This window comes from Narcine bancroftii, chromosome 1 (genome assembly GCF_036971445.1).
Source record: "Narcine bancroftii isolate sNarBan1 chromosome 1, sNarBan1.hap1, whole genome shotgun sequence".
NCBI classification, from domain to species: Eukaryota; Metazoa; Chordata; class Chondrichthyes; order Torpediniformes; family Narcinidae; genus Narcine; species Narcine bancroftii.
Window position 1 is genome coordinate 435,368,017 of NC_091469.1, and position 15,360 is coordinate 435,383,376.

The following is a 15,360-nucleotide window of genomic DNA, read 5'->3' on the forward strand; positions in this document are numbered from 1 at the left end:
GTAAATTATACGTTATTTTCTCTAAAGGTATCCAATTTTGTAATTCCATTTGCCATCTATTCAAGTTTATAGTCTTATTTCCATGTTACTGCCATACACTTCTTTGCTACTGATATTGCTACACTTAGAAACTTCCTCTGGTAAACATCTAACTTCAAATTATCAACTAACAAAAATATTCTTGGATTTTTCTGTACTTGTATCTTCATGACTTGTCCCAATAAAATATTTGCATCTTCCCAAAATTTTCCAACTTTTTCACACTGCCATTCTGGAAAGTTCCGACCTCTTTATTACATCTAAAACATTGATCAGAGCAGTTTGGATTAAGTCCATATAATTTATGTGGTGTATAATATAATTGATGTAAAAAAAAATTGAATTGTACCATTTGAAATCTGACATTAATTGTATTAGTTACATAACATAATTTTGACCCTACTTCTTGAATTTGGATATTTAAATCTCTTTCCCATCTTCATTTGGATTTAAATAGGTCTTTTTTTCTGCAAATATCTTGCAATTTTATATACATGTTAGAAATAAATCTTTTAATAAATGTATCTGTTATTAAATATTCAAATTGACTTTGTTCAGGTAATTTAAAATTCAATCCTAATTTTCTTTTTAAATATGATTTAAGTTGATATGAAGAAAAAATAGAATTGGTATGTTGTACTTGTCTTTCAATTGCTTAAAAGTAAAAAAAAAACAGAACCCAAAAAACAATCCTTTATCCTTTTTATTCCACAGTTATGACAAATATTAAAAAAATAATTTATTTACTGTTAAATTCATGTTATTTATACAAAATATGTTCATAATTATTTCCTTCTCCAGCACTTTTGCGGCTTGCATTGGCCCAATTAGAAACATAGAAACATAGAAGATAGGAGCAGGAGTAGGTCATTCGGACCTTCGAGCCTGCTCCGCCATTCAATGAGATCATGGCTGATCTTAAAGTTCAGTACCCCGTCCCCGCCTTCTCTCCGTAACACCTAATACTGAAGAAATATATCTAATTCCCTCTTAAATATATTCAATGAACCTGCCTCTACTGCTCTCTGTGGCAATGAATTCCACAGATTCACCACCCTCTGGGTAAAGAAATTCCTCCTCATCTCGGTTCTAAATGGTTTGCCTATTAACCTCCAACCATGGCCCTGGGTTCTGGACTCCCCCACCATTGGAAACATCCCTTCCGCATCCATTCTGTCCAGTCCTGCCACAATTTTATATGTCTCTGAGATCCCCTCTCAATCTTCTAAACTCCAGGGAGTACAATCCCAATTTGCGTAATCTTTCCTCATAAGTCATTCCTGCCATTCCAGGTATCAGCCTGGTGAATCGCCTCTGCACTCCCTCCATTGCAAGAACATCCTTCCTCAGATAAGGTGACCAAAACTGCACACAATACTCCAGGTGGGGTCTCACCAAAGCCCTGTACAGCTGCAGTAAGGTATCCTTGTTCCTATACTCAAACCCTCTTGATATGAAGGCCAACATACCATTTGCCTTTTTAACCACCTGCTGTACCTGCATGCTTACCTTCAGAGACTGATGTACAAGTACCCCTAGGTCTCTCTGCACTTCCCCATCTCTTAATCTATTGCCATTCAAATAGTAATCTGCCCTCCAGTTTGTATTACCAAAGCGGATGACCTCACATTTATCCACATTGTAGCGCATTTGCCATGTATCTGCCCAGTCCTCCAATTTATCCAAATCACACTGGAGCTTCCTGACCCCCTCTTCCGTGCACACAACCCCTCCTATCTTAGTGTCGTCTGCAAATTTGGAGATATTACATCCAATCCCCCTCATCCAGATAATTAATGTAAATTGTGAACAGCTGTGGTCCCAGTACAGATCCCTGTGGCACCCCACTGGTCACCGCCTGCCACTCAGAAAATGAGCTGTTTATCCCAACTCTCTGTCTTCTATCTGCCAGCCAGTTCTCAATCCACATCAATACCTTGCCCCCAATCCCATGAGCCTTGATTTTGCATGCCAGTCGTTTATGTGGAATCTTATCGAAGGCCTTTTGGAAGTCCAGGTACACCACATCCACTGGCTCTCCCCCATCTATTTTACCTGTCACCATCTCAAAGAATTCCAATAGATTTGTCAAGCACGATTTACCTTTTGTAAATCCATGTTGACTCTGTCCAGTCCCTTCTCTGCTAGTCATATGCTCCACTATTACATCCTTAATAATGGATTCCATCATTTTGCCCACTACTGATGTAAGGCTCATCGGCCTATAATTCCCCGCTTTTTCTCTACCCTCCTTTTTAAATAGTGGGGTAACATTAGCTACCCTCCAATCCATGGGTACTGATCTTGAGTCTATCGAGTTCTGGAAAATAATTTTTAAAGCATCTACTATCTGAATGTCCACTTCTTTAAGTACCCTAGGATGTAGATTATCAGGCCCTTGGGATTTATCTGCCTTCAATCCCATCAATTTCCCCAAGACCATGTCCTTAGAGATACTGATTTCTTTCAGTTCCTCCCTTGCATTAGTCTCTGTTTCCCTGCATCCTTGGGAGATTATTTGTATCCTCTCTTGTAAAAACAGAACTAAAGTAAGAATTTAATTGGTCTGCCATTTCCTTATTCCCCATTATGTATTCCCCTGATTCTGACTGCAAGGGACCCACTCTGGATTTCACCAATCTTTTCCTCTTGACATATCTATAAAAGCTTTTGCAGTTGGTTTTTGTGTTTGCCGCAAGCTTACTTTCATAATTTATTTTTGCTCTCTTGATTAATCCCTTTGTCCTCCTTTGCTGCATCTTGAACTGTTCCCAGTCTTCGGATTTGGTACTTTTTTTGGCCAATTGATATGCTCTCCCTTTAGACCTAATGCTGTCTCTAATTTCCCTTGTTATCCACGGTTGAGTCACCTTTTTTGGTTTATTTTTATGCCAAACCAGTATAAACGATTTCTGCAATTCTTCCATTAGATCTTTGAATGCTTTTCATTGTCTATCCACCGTCAACCCCCCCCCCCCCCCCCATAAACACCACCCAATCAATCTTACTCAACTCCCGTCTCATACCATCATAATTCCCTTTATTTAAATTCAGGACCTTAGTCTCGGTTTTAATTTCTTCACTCTCCATGTCGAGTGAGAATTTGATCATATTGTGATCGCTCCTACCCAAAGGTCCTCGTACAACAAGATTGCTGATTAGCCCTTTTTCATTACATAATACCCAGTCTAAAATGGCCTGCTCCCGAGTTGGTTCCTCGACATATTGGTCTAGATAACCGTCCCGTAAACATTCAAGGAATTCCTCCTCCTCAGTATTTTTACTAATTTGGCTAGTCCAATCTATATGTAAATTAGTCTCCCATGATGACAGCTGTTCCCTTATTGCACGCTTCTCTAATTTCTTTTATTTTGCCTTCCCTCGCCTCTACATTACTATGTGGAGGCGTATATACCACCCCCACTAACGTTTTCTGCCCCTTGCTATTCCTCAGTTCTACCCATATAGATTCCGCATCTTCCAAGTTAATATCCTTCCTGTCAATTTGTTGGTCCCATACTAACCAAGTTGCTTATCTGGGCAAGTCCCACTTGCCTGCACTTTGCTTGTACCCCTCTAATCCTTTCTTATTAATGCTAGAGTGAATGAAAGGACAAATAATAGATGGCAGGAAATTTGAAAATGTCACAGTAATTGAACATCCATGTGTTTTGCTCCTTTCATTGGTTGTTTAACAGATTGATAAGTTTTCAACATGTTCAAATCTTTACTAGACTTTTGAAATTAAGAAGTGTAATGTAACCACTATTTGTATTGAATCCTCAGCCAAACTCATTTTAATTGTGATTTTGAAACATTGGAATTAATTCATACATAGTTGTAATTTTATTTTGAAATTATAACATTTTCTTCAAAATTAATTGTAGGATTTATGTATCCTTATTTAGTGTATTCTTATTTATGTATCCTTATTTAGTTTCGCTATGCGGATTGTGAAGACAAACTATTGATGGTGCTGGGTAGTGTTGCTGCCATAATTCACGGAACTGCCTTGCCTCTCATGGTCATTGTGTTTGGAGACATGACTGATAGCTTTGTTCATCACGGATTTGTGAAAAATTTAACAGGTAAATAAATACCTCTTCCTCAGAAACCACTGGAGTCCGAACACTTGCAGCTGCATTTGCAGGGCCTTGGACAGGAAGTGAAACAAATTACTGTAGAGCTCGTCGAAAAAATCAAAGACTTGTTGATCCAAACCAAGGCTTTTATTAGCAAAAGACAGGAGCTCTTCACAGGTGGTCGACCAGTCTGGAATGATCTGACCTGGCTAGGGACACAACCCTTGAAGGCCCAGACAGTAGGCGTGGCTAAGCTCTCAGCCAATCGCTGTAAGCACAGTCTAGATACTGTAACTATATACACTATATACATTGGTGATAGATCTGTACTATCACAATTACTGAACTTTTTTGCTCTGTGGGTGATGAGGTCAGTTTTGAGTAAAACCTATACAATTGTGATTGTTAGATAAAGTAGAAAGATCATATAGCATTGTTCCAGATTTTCTTGGTATAATTGAATCTTTGATGCACACCTTGGTCGTATTTATTTGACTTCCACTTCTTACACCAACTTCTAAGAGAAAAATAGGCTCCTACTTATTCACACATTCAGATGAGAGCTTGTTGTCAGATACATTACAATGCACAGATCTATCAAGTCCATATAAATTTAATTTAAATATTAAGTTTCATTCAAGTCGATGGAACTGTGTCCACAAGTGAATGCAAGTAGCTTTTTAATGCTCTCAGATATGTTTGTTGCGAGCAACAGGAAACCATGTACTTGCACCATATATTGAAGGTTACAATGGTTTTGATATATAGAAGTTCACCAGAAGGCTGCTTAATTTCAATGCACAAGTTTCCACTTTGTTTTGTACTCGAATGTATATGTTGATACTTTTAAAATTGTAATTTTTTTCCCCATTGGGGCTACGAGTTATGGTGGTTTTATTAGAAATCATAACAGTGTTTCTGTGGTAAGTTAGCACAGCAGTTAATTTTTCCAGTGCTCTTAGTCAATTTGCTTCATGCCTTCAGTGCTTTGTCTAGTAAGTGATCAAGGTAGTGATCAAAATGTTGTGCTTCACAGTTTGTCTTCATGAAATGTTCACTCTTTCCAGTGAAACATCAGCGTATTTCAGAATTAAATCAGAGGAAAAACTGCTTTACTTCACTAAAGATTAAATTCGACAAGAGTCGAAGCTTTCTGGAATAAAGATCTAACTAGAATTTGGATAATTAAAGTAAGACTGCTTTGTCTTTATTAAATTCAGATGCTAGAAATCTGAAATAAATACGAAGAATGCAGGAAAACTTGGACAGGTCAGGCAGCGAATGTGGGGTGTGAGGGGTAGTTTTTGAGTCAGGAAAAGAGATGAGAAAAGTAAATTGGAGAGAAGGTGTTGGGAACTATGGATGGGCCAAATGGGATACATCTAGGGTGAGATTAATGGGGTGGTTAGAGGGTGATTACCTTCCTTTTTGTATGCTTAGTGCTGCAAATGGTCGGGTTGTAGGTTGTACCCAATTAGTAAAGCTGTAGTGAAAAATTTAGCCAAATAACCAACAGATAATTTAGCAGAAATTGGCAGTTCTGATACATGAAAACAAATGACCCACAATTTAAGATCGTCTTGAATTTATTTTTTTCCATTACAGTCATGCATGGTCCAGAATTCTGGATACTAGACCAGTAATTTAACTACCATGTCCAGTAACTACCATGGTCCAGAATTCTGGATACTAGACCAGTATTTAACTACCATGTCACTGTCACCCTAAAATGTTGTCACGATCATTTGACAGCAAGTTCAAAAATAAGTTGTACTTTCAGTACGACACTGGAGTATTAAACTTGAAATTTGAACCTTCAATCTTCTGACTCATTCACCACTAACCCTTTTGTATCAGGTGGTTAAACTTGGATGTGACTGTATCGAGACTTAGCAACATGATCACAATGCATACGTGCGGGCCAAGATGACAGGAAATAATGTGGCGTAATTTTTATAACTCTTAACTTCCCCTTGTAAAAAAAATGCAATTCTTTAATGATGCTGAGCTGAATTGGCTGATTTAATTGAGTTTAGTTTCACCAATTCAGTTTTCCTTCTGTTTTCTTCAATAAAGGCAAAATGGGAAATTTCTGTAAAGGCTGAATAATTTACTGTGATAAAGTCAACCCAATGATGGAATGAGTTTGGAATTTTACAAATGCTTTGAGGTTTAGATCAGCAGGGGAGTATTTATGTCATGTACCCTAGACTGGCGGAACGGTCCTCTTCTAGGGGGCCATCCTCTGCGACCAAGCACTGAGCTTTGAGAGGGACCCACATCGAGCTGTGAGGGAAGGGTGCCACTCACCTAGCCAGCCAGATCTGCCAAATCATCTCTAGCGATCAATGGGATTACAAATGTCGCAGTCCCGATGGCCCTCACACCCAGCAGAGATGCATGCTGACCAAATTGTCCACCTAATGACAATTTATGTGCCAGGTGCCTGTGCCACCTGTAATGCTAACTTAAACCAATTCCAGCATATCCTAACCCTAAACCTAATGTGCCTCAGAAATTAGCTTAAACATTTCTCCTCCTCCCCTTCAACCCATGTTCTCCAGTATTCGACAGTTTCACCCGATGAAAATGACTCTGAGCCTCTCATAATTTTATATATTTCTGTTAGGTCTTTCCTGAGCCTCTGCCACTCCAGAGAAAATGATGCAAACTTGTCTAAATTCTTCTTTCTAATAATCAGGCAACATCCTGATGAACCTCTTTTGCATCCTCCCCAAAGTTTCCACAAGTATGTGGCAGCCAGAACTGGGCACAATGGTCCATATATGGCCTAACTCAAAGTATACTACTTTCCAACTTTCATACTCCTTGCCACTATATAATGCCAGAAAAAAAAGGCAGCACTGCCAAAGCTGCTGGTGGGAACCCTGGAGAGTGGAGACACTGAGCTGCTCTGAAGGGATCAAATGCCCAGACCTCATGCCGGTGGGTCCTGTCAGAGCAGTCGACTGTGTTTTTAAAAACTAAAATCTTGCAACCATTGGTTTGTGCCCAAGATGGTGTCTCCTGTGCTTGATGGTGGCCATGATGGGGAAAGCAGTGGACTGGCACAGGGCACCAGAAATGGGGAGAAGAAGCAGAGGTGATGACACTACAGGACAGCGACCATGGCAGCAGGCCAACGAGGGGCTCAGGACCTAAATTGAGAGGGAGAAGCAGAGGTGACGACACTACAGGACGGTGACCATGGCAGCGGGTCAACAAGGGGCTCAGCATCTGAAGGACCTGCATGGGCTGCTGTCGACCGGTCCATGGAAACTGGTCATTGCAGCCAGGACATGAGAGATTGCTGAGGGCCAGAAGAACTTCTGAATGGCCTCAGGCACTGAAGGTTTCTTGATCATTTTGGAGCTTGGGACGGATCGAACGGGGGTCAGTACAGCTGCAATTAAGCTGTGGGAGTGTTGGATGCTTAGTGACTGAAGGGACTCTATTTGGCTTCTGTCTGTGTCTCTCTCTGTGCCTCTCTCTGTGTCTCTGTCTGTGTCTCTGTCTCTGCCTGTGTCTCTGTCTGTGTCTCGGCATGCACCTCTCTCGGCCTGCGCCTCTGTCTGTGTCTCGGCCTGCGCCTCTGTCTGTGTCTCGGCCTGCGCCTCTGTCTGTGTCTCGGCCTGCGCCTCTGTCTGTGTCTCGGCCTGCGCCTCTGTCTGTGTCTCGGCCTGCGCCTCTCTCGGCCTGCGCCTCTCTCGGCCTGCGCCTCTCGGCCTGCGCCTCTCTCGGCCTGCGCCTCTCTCGGCCTGCGCCTCTCTCGGCCTGCGCCTCTCTCGGCCTGCGCCTCTCTCGGCCTGCGCCTCTCTCGGCCTGCGCCTCTCTCGGCCTGCCTCCTATAAGAAGCACTGGGCGACACTAATGGTGACTCTTTATCTGGGTTCTGAGAAGCAGAAGGCAAATTTGTGTAATGTTACATATTCCGTACTATTACATGACAATAAAGAAATTGTAGCATTGCACCTACGCAATGTGGCTCACCTACACAGTGAGCAAACCGGCCCCAGCAGTGCAAACAGGAAAGCAACCGACAGCATCTAGTGGGACTTTAGATGCAGGGCAAGCCTCGCACTAGAAGCCCACATCACTTCCGCCCCGCAGGATGCAGGGTTTAAAGGAAATGGCACGTGTTTGAATCACAAGTTTTTTTTCTGGCTTTTGAGTAAAGGAGTTCACACTGAGACATTGCTGGACTCAGGTCGTTTCTTTCACACTCCTTGCTCAACACAGCCTCCATTGCTCGTTGCGACATACTGCCATATTGGTAACCCCGATGGTTCAAATATTTTTGAACTCAAAGAAATAATGAACGATGTTAATGCCGTTTCCCTGAAGCTACCAGTATACTGGGCCTTTCAAATGCTGGTATGGCTTCAGCAGGCAGAGGCTCAATTCTGGGTCAGGAACATTCTTGAAGATGAAATCAAGTGGATGTGGATAGACTATTTCCGTTAAGAGGAGGAAAGATTAAAACAAGAGGACATGAGTTAAGAATTAAGGGGCAGAGGTTTAGAGGTAACATGAGGGGGAATTTCTTTACTCAGAGAGTGGTAGACGTGTGGAATGAGCTTCCGGGAGAAATAGTGGCGGCGGTGTCAATTGTATTATTTAAGAAAAGGTTGGACAGGTATATGGATGAGAAGAAGATGGAGGGTTATGGGCATTGTGCAGGGAGGTGGGACTAGAGAGGGGTGTTTGGTTCGGTGCGGACTAGAAGGGCCTAATGGCCTGTTTCCGTGCTGTAAATTGTTATGTTATGTTATTACTATGTGGTGGCTGTGCACAACCAAGAAACAGCAGGCCGAATAGTCGATTTCCTACAGCAGCTTCCAGAAGCACTCAAGGCCCTGTTGTTGGAGATATTCGGTCTATCATGCCCCAAGCGGACCAAATGTTTGCTCCTTATGGATGGTCTGGGTGACCGCGCACCATCGGCATTGATGAGTGATATGCTGGCACTGGCAGGTGGTCAAAGAGGGTGTCTGCTTTTTGAACAGATCTTTCTAGAGTAGATGCCTGAGGATGTGTCTCCCTCCTATTGAATGAGGACTTGAATGAAGGATAGCCACATATGCAGACATTCTATGGAGTTCAAAAGAACATGGTGCAGCCAGTGTTGAAATTAGTACTGTGTCTCAACTAAGGAGACAACTGCAATCACCCCAGTCACAAGACCAGTGATGATGACAATTCCAGTTTGTGTTTCTACCACCAAAGGAAGGTATTGGGGGCCTGTAGATGCCAACCACCGTGCTCATTTCTGAGAAACAAACGGACCAGCCGTTGCTAATGGCTACGGCAGCTGGCCACCAAGATGGCCTCCTGTATGTCTGGGACCACTTTAGGTGCAGGTTCCAAGGGTGCAGACCTCACGGCGGCCAACAACAGCACCATCCGGACCCATGATATGCGAACTATCCCAATAAAATTCGGTGCCAGCTGTTTTGAATGAACATTTACAGTGGCCATGGTATTGCAACCATTGCTGGGCATGGATTTCCTTCATGCACATGGTTTATTAGTGAACCTAAAAGGACGACGTCTGGCCAACGCCAAAACTTTTCAGACTTTTTTCTTCAGTAAGGTAATATTTCCAGCTCCACACCTGGGCTCTGTAATGTGCTCTAGTAACAAATTTGTCAGAGTATTATCAGAATTTCCTTCCACCATCACTCTGCAGTTTTCAATGGCAAAGCCCAAACATGGTGTTATGAGATATAAAATGTTAGAGCAGAAGCTACCCTATCATTTAGCAACTTTATCTGCGACCTGCCACAGCTTTAACTTGTGTAGTCTTTTTTGGATAGTAGGAAAGTAAGTGATTTTCAGTTTGGTGTCACAGAAAGTTATAAGTGGGGTTATCCATTTTCAGTCTCTATAGTAAATGTTCTTGGTCTTTTCATGAATGGAGCAAATAATCCAAACGGTGATACTTATTTTCAGAGTGAAACAATGCAGGATTGAATCAGATGGAAAGTTCAAGCTGGTTTGTTCACAACACGGGGATTAAATACAAGAGTCTTTCAGGAACGTGCATCAAGTGGCATTTCTCACTTGCTGTAATGCACAAGTGTTCAGCTAATACGTTTCCAAAGATTTGATGCCTCAAAGGGAAAAGATGCAGCTTCCTAAATCTTCAAATTTAAGCAAGTTGGTTAAGGTTGTGCATTCAAAATCAGGATTCCATGCACAAGTCTTCCCATTTTCCCAGTTCACAGCAATCAAACTCACTTGATTATCATGTCTTCTAATGACAGAACTGCTCTATTTAGTTTACCTGACTCATCACCTGTTCTGATGACCAGCATTGTTTTACCGAGCCTGTTATGCATTATCACACATAACCTACTGCTGTGTTAATATGCAAGGAAAAATGTCAAATTGGATTAAAAATTTGATCAAATGTTTAATAATTGGGTTGGTGGCTGAAAAGAATTTTAATGAGCAGAGAGCTGTATAAAGGCAAGTTTCTGTGGATTTTTTGTTTTGCAGTACAGTATATTGCAAGTTATTGAATGCCAAAGTGGGACCCACAATTAAGTTTGTTGGAAATTTAAAAAAAATAATAAATTGTTTTGGGTGGTGAATGAATTTTAAGACTATAGGAAGACATCAGTAGATTTGTTAGATGGGTGCAAAAGTCATTCAGTTCAGAGATTGAGCCAGGGAGATTTAGCAAGGCAAGGGAACACAATAAATTGTAGAATACCAGCAGGCATAATTTAAGACTGTGAACTTAGAATGCATGGCAACAAATACAAGCTGGTGCAGTTAGTGCAGCGATTTGCAGGGCTATCCCAATTCGGTGACCTAGGTTCAAATCTGGCACTGTCGGTAAGGAGTTTGTACTTTGGGGTGGGGCGTTAATTGGGTGGCACTGGTTTCAGTGGTCACAATTGGCTTCCACTATGTTGTAAATAAATTTTTAAAAATAGCATCACAAAAGATAGACAAGGTAGTGAAGATTTTTTTGATACTTACTTCTATTGACTGAGACATAGGGCAGTCATATTTCATTGCAGTTGGGTTTTTAAACAAGTATCTGGTTGCTGCCAGTAAGAATTTCAGACATTCTAAATTGTATTTATGTATTTGACCATAAACTCATTATCACATGTTTTACAAGCTCCTGTTTTAGTAAAATGGGATTATCATTGTAAGGGATAGCATAGACAGGAGAGACTGAATGGTCATAGTTTACATTTAACATTTCACACAAGCACCAAGCACAACACAAGTCAGTGACAATTCGATACATTGGAAGAAATGAGGGAAGGCTTGTTCCAGATTCTATATATTTGCAAAGACATTATGATTTTGCAAAGGAGAACCATGCTGACTACTGGAGAGAAAACAGCTCTTTGAAGCAGCTCTTGTAGCCAGCCATTTTTGTGGAATTTAGAGCAAAGCGTGCTCTGTGAATTACTGGGCCTTTTCAGTGGGTTGACCTGTACTAGGAGGGCCTTTTTGGGAAGCAAAGTTGTTCATTTTTGTTTGTTGATGCATCAAATAATCAGACACACAAAATGGCAACCGCTGATGAATGCTTTACTGTTAAATTCAACAATACAATGAATAACAGGAGGCCTTGGAAATGGTGTCCACCACCAACCAAGCTCTCTCATCTTTTTCAACAAGCACGCTTCGTGGGGACTTGTGCATGCACAATAGCATCCTAGCAAGGACAGTGGCTGCAGCGGGTGCAGACAGCCAATAAAAGCAGCTGTCTCCATCCCCTTTCTTGGGCAACCCCTTTCACATAGCATAATCCACGGAGGTGTCGTAAATTACAATAATTATAGTTCAGCAGTGAACAGTCAGTCCAGTTTAATCACGATATTTTGGGTTAGGCTTATAAGTGCGCCTGAAGCATGTTATGTAGTAGCCATTGGTGAAAGTGGATACTTCAGCTTGAAAGAATGTGCTATCCATGGTCTAAGGGTTGTGGCCATTTGATTCATAGGTTGTTACTGAGGGAGTTCTGCCTATCCCGGGTTCATGTTCCAGATCTTGGTTTATAGTCTCATCAGGAATGGTTCAGGATGGGGGTGGCTCCTTTACGGGTAGGATGCGTCAACTGTTTCTCCGATGCACCCTTCTGTCTGATTTTACCAGGTATGACCTGGGCTCCTGGAAGCTCCTTTCGACTATGCCCATACTGTCGTAGCCCTGTGGAGTCTGCAATCTTATGACTTGCCCTTCTGCTAATGGCTCAAGTAACTGGCTGTTTCTGTCATAGCTCCTTTTCTGCGTTAGCCTCCTGTTCAGCAGTTGGGATTTAATTTCTTCTGGGTTCTTTAGCTCAGGCTCCAAAAGTCTCCTTGCCACAGGAAGAGTCAGCCGTGTCTGCCTGGACATGAGTTTTCGTGCCGGAGAGCAGCTCTTTCAGCCAACCCATTTGACTGTGGGTATTCTGGGCTGCTAGTGATGTGGATGAAATCCCTTGTTGCAAAGTGTCTGAATTTCTCACTGGTGAACTGGGTGCCATTGTCCGACAGCAGAGTGTGGGGTGCCCCATGCACTGAAAAGTGTCTCTTTAACTTGATAATGACTATCGACGAGGTGATGTTGAGTAAAAGATCTATCTTAAACCATCCAGAGAATGAATCGACGAGAGCCAAATACTGTTGACCGTGCCATTCGAAGATGTCTGTTGCCATGGTTGACCAGGGTAGGTCTGGCACCGCGTGAAGCTTCAGTGGCTCTTACTGTTGGTGTGGCCTGGTGCTGTTCCACACTGAGTAAGCTTGTACCTCCTGGTCTATGTTCTTGGTCATCCCTAGCCAAAAAACTGTCTCTAGCCCTGTGTTTGATTGCTTCTGCCCCTGGGTGCCGTCTGTGCAGGTTGTTGGCGTAAATGTTTTGCAGTGAACTTGGAACTACTGCTCTCGGGCCTTTCGTTATGATTCCATCATCAATGAGTAATTTGTCCCGGAATGGGAAGTAGGATTGCATTTCAGGTCATAGCCTGCACTGCTTGTCAGGCCAGCCGCCCTTGATAAAAGTGCTCAGGGTCCTCAGAGTTGTACCTTCAGCCGTGTGCTGTCTCAGTTCCTTTAACCGGGAGGAGGAGATGTGTGTTATTGTTATTGTATCAAACTCTTCCTCAGCTTGCTGGATCGTGCATTTTCTAGGAACATGAGATAGTGCATTGGTTAAGTGCATTTCTTTTCTACACTTGTCAACTAAAGTCAGGTTGTATTTCTGAAGCCTGAACATCATTCTCTGTAATTGTGCAGTGACTGCATGGATTGGCTTTTTCAGATTTGTGACCAGAGGTAAGTGGTCAGTTTCTATGGTCACTGGTCTGCTATAAATGTAGTTGTTAAATTTTGAGCAGGTGAAAACTACTGTCAACATTCCTTCTCTATTTGGGCGTATCTGTTCTCTGTGGTGGTGAATGACCTGGATGTGTAGGCCACTGGTTTTCCATCCTGCAGGCATGCTGCACCCAGACCCTATTGTGATGCATCTCAGGTTAGCATGACTGGTCTTTGTACGTCATAGTACGATACAACAGGTGGACGTGACATATGCCTTTTTAATGTGTGAAATGCAGTTTGTTGTTGCTCTTGCCAGGAGCAAAGCGCATCTTTATGCATCAATTGCCTTAACGGGGTGGTAAGATCACTGGTGTTCGGAATGAACTTGTTCAGGTAGTTGACCATGCCTAGGAAACGTAGCGCTGTCACGTCTTTCGGTACCGGCATTTCACTGATTGCTCTAGTCTTTGAAGGGTCCACTTTCAGGCCTTCTCTTGTGAAAACATGGCCTACATAAGCGACCTGGTTCAGCCAAAACTTGCACTTACAAGGGTTGAGCTTAAGATTAACCTCTGGGCTTTGTAAGTACCTTTTTTAAATTTGCGTGGTAGTTTTTGCCACCTATAAGTATGTCATCAACAATGATGGCACAGGGATACCCCGCGAAGATTTGCTCTATTGATCTTTGAAATACTTTGCTGGCTGAATTGATTCCAAATAGCATTCACAGAAATCTGTATCGGCCGAAACTTGTGCTGAATGTGGTCAGCAGTGATGACTTGTAGTCAAGTTTGATTTGCTAGAGGGAATTCTTAGCGTCCTAAACCGAATAAACGGTTCCTCCATGGTGCGCATTGGATGGTGTGGTCGTTTTAAAGCAAAATTGATGTCTCTTGGGTTGATGCTGATCTGGATCTCCTGTCCATCATTTTTCTTAGCAGCCACCATGGAGGACACCCACTCAGTGGGCTCGAAGCCTGGGGTAATCACGCCCAAGTCCTACATCCTGTCCACCTCGTCCTTCACCCTGTCCTTCATTGCTATCGGTATACGGTGTGCTGGATGAACTATGAGCCTCACTTCTGGGTTGAGCTGCATGGAGTACATCTCTTGCAGTTTTCCCAGTTCTTCCGTAAAAAGGTCACTGTACTCAGAAAAGATTCTGTGCATCAGATCATCTTCGGCCAGACTTATCTGGTGTACCTCTCTGCTGAACAAAACAAGACCTTGCACTCAGGCCAAGCAGAGGCAGGACATTTTCTTGGACTATGCAAAAAGTTTGTATGTGCAGCTGTCCTTGAATGTAGCACCTCAGTCGCACTGTGCCGTCAGTTCTAATTTTACTGCCCCCATATGCCACTAAACTTGTGGACTTGGACCGACCACAGTATGACCTGTTCTGACTTCCTTAATAGGTTGAACATTCTTTGTGACATGATGTTGCACTTGGCTCCAATATCATCTTTCATGTCTGTTGCTTTACCATTGATCTTTATTGTTTTTTTCTTGAGAATATCTGTTCCCAGTTTACTCTCCCCTAATTCCTATTTAATCCCATCATAATCATCTCTTCCCCAGTTAAGTATTTTAACATCTTGTCTACTCTTATTTCTTGACCATAGCAATGCTAAATATCAGGGAGTTGTGGTTACCTTCAACGAAAAGCTCCCCCACTGAGAGGATCTAGTACTAGATCCAGTGTGGCCTCACCAATATTGACACTATCAGACTCGTCAATATTTTTGACACTTCTATCCCAATTTCATTCTCATTCATGATCTGCTGCTGGAGTAGGGACAGCCTGGAGGTGGAAAATTAAATGGATAAAAAAATGCAAGATGACCACCTCCTGCCACATCCTAGTCCAAACCATCCTATTGCAACCTGCTCTGTTTTCATTCATATATTCAAGTCTCTTTACTGGTGTTTTCTGACATCAACTGAAGCATGGAACTTGGTCAACTTTG

At 42.3% G+C, this 15,360-nt stretch overlaps 1 protein-coding gene across 5 annotated transcripts in view; it reads left to right on the forward strand.

The window, feature by feature from the left end:
* The window catches only part of abcb4 (ATP-binding cassette, sub-family B (MDR/TAP), member 4), a 151,488-nt gene that overhangs the window by 25,245 nt on the left and 110,883 nt on the right, over positions 1-15,360 (forward strand). For all 5 annotated transcript variants that reach the window (XM_069914296.1, XM_069914298.1, XM_069914297.1 and 2 more), the window contains exon 4: positions 3,977-4,127. In XM_069914296.1, the coding sequence (XP_069770397.1) occupies positions 3,977-4,127 (151 nt within the window). The remainder of the gene's footprint in view (positions 1-3,976; positions 4,128-15,360) is intronic.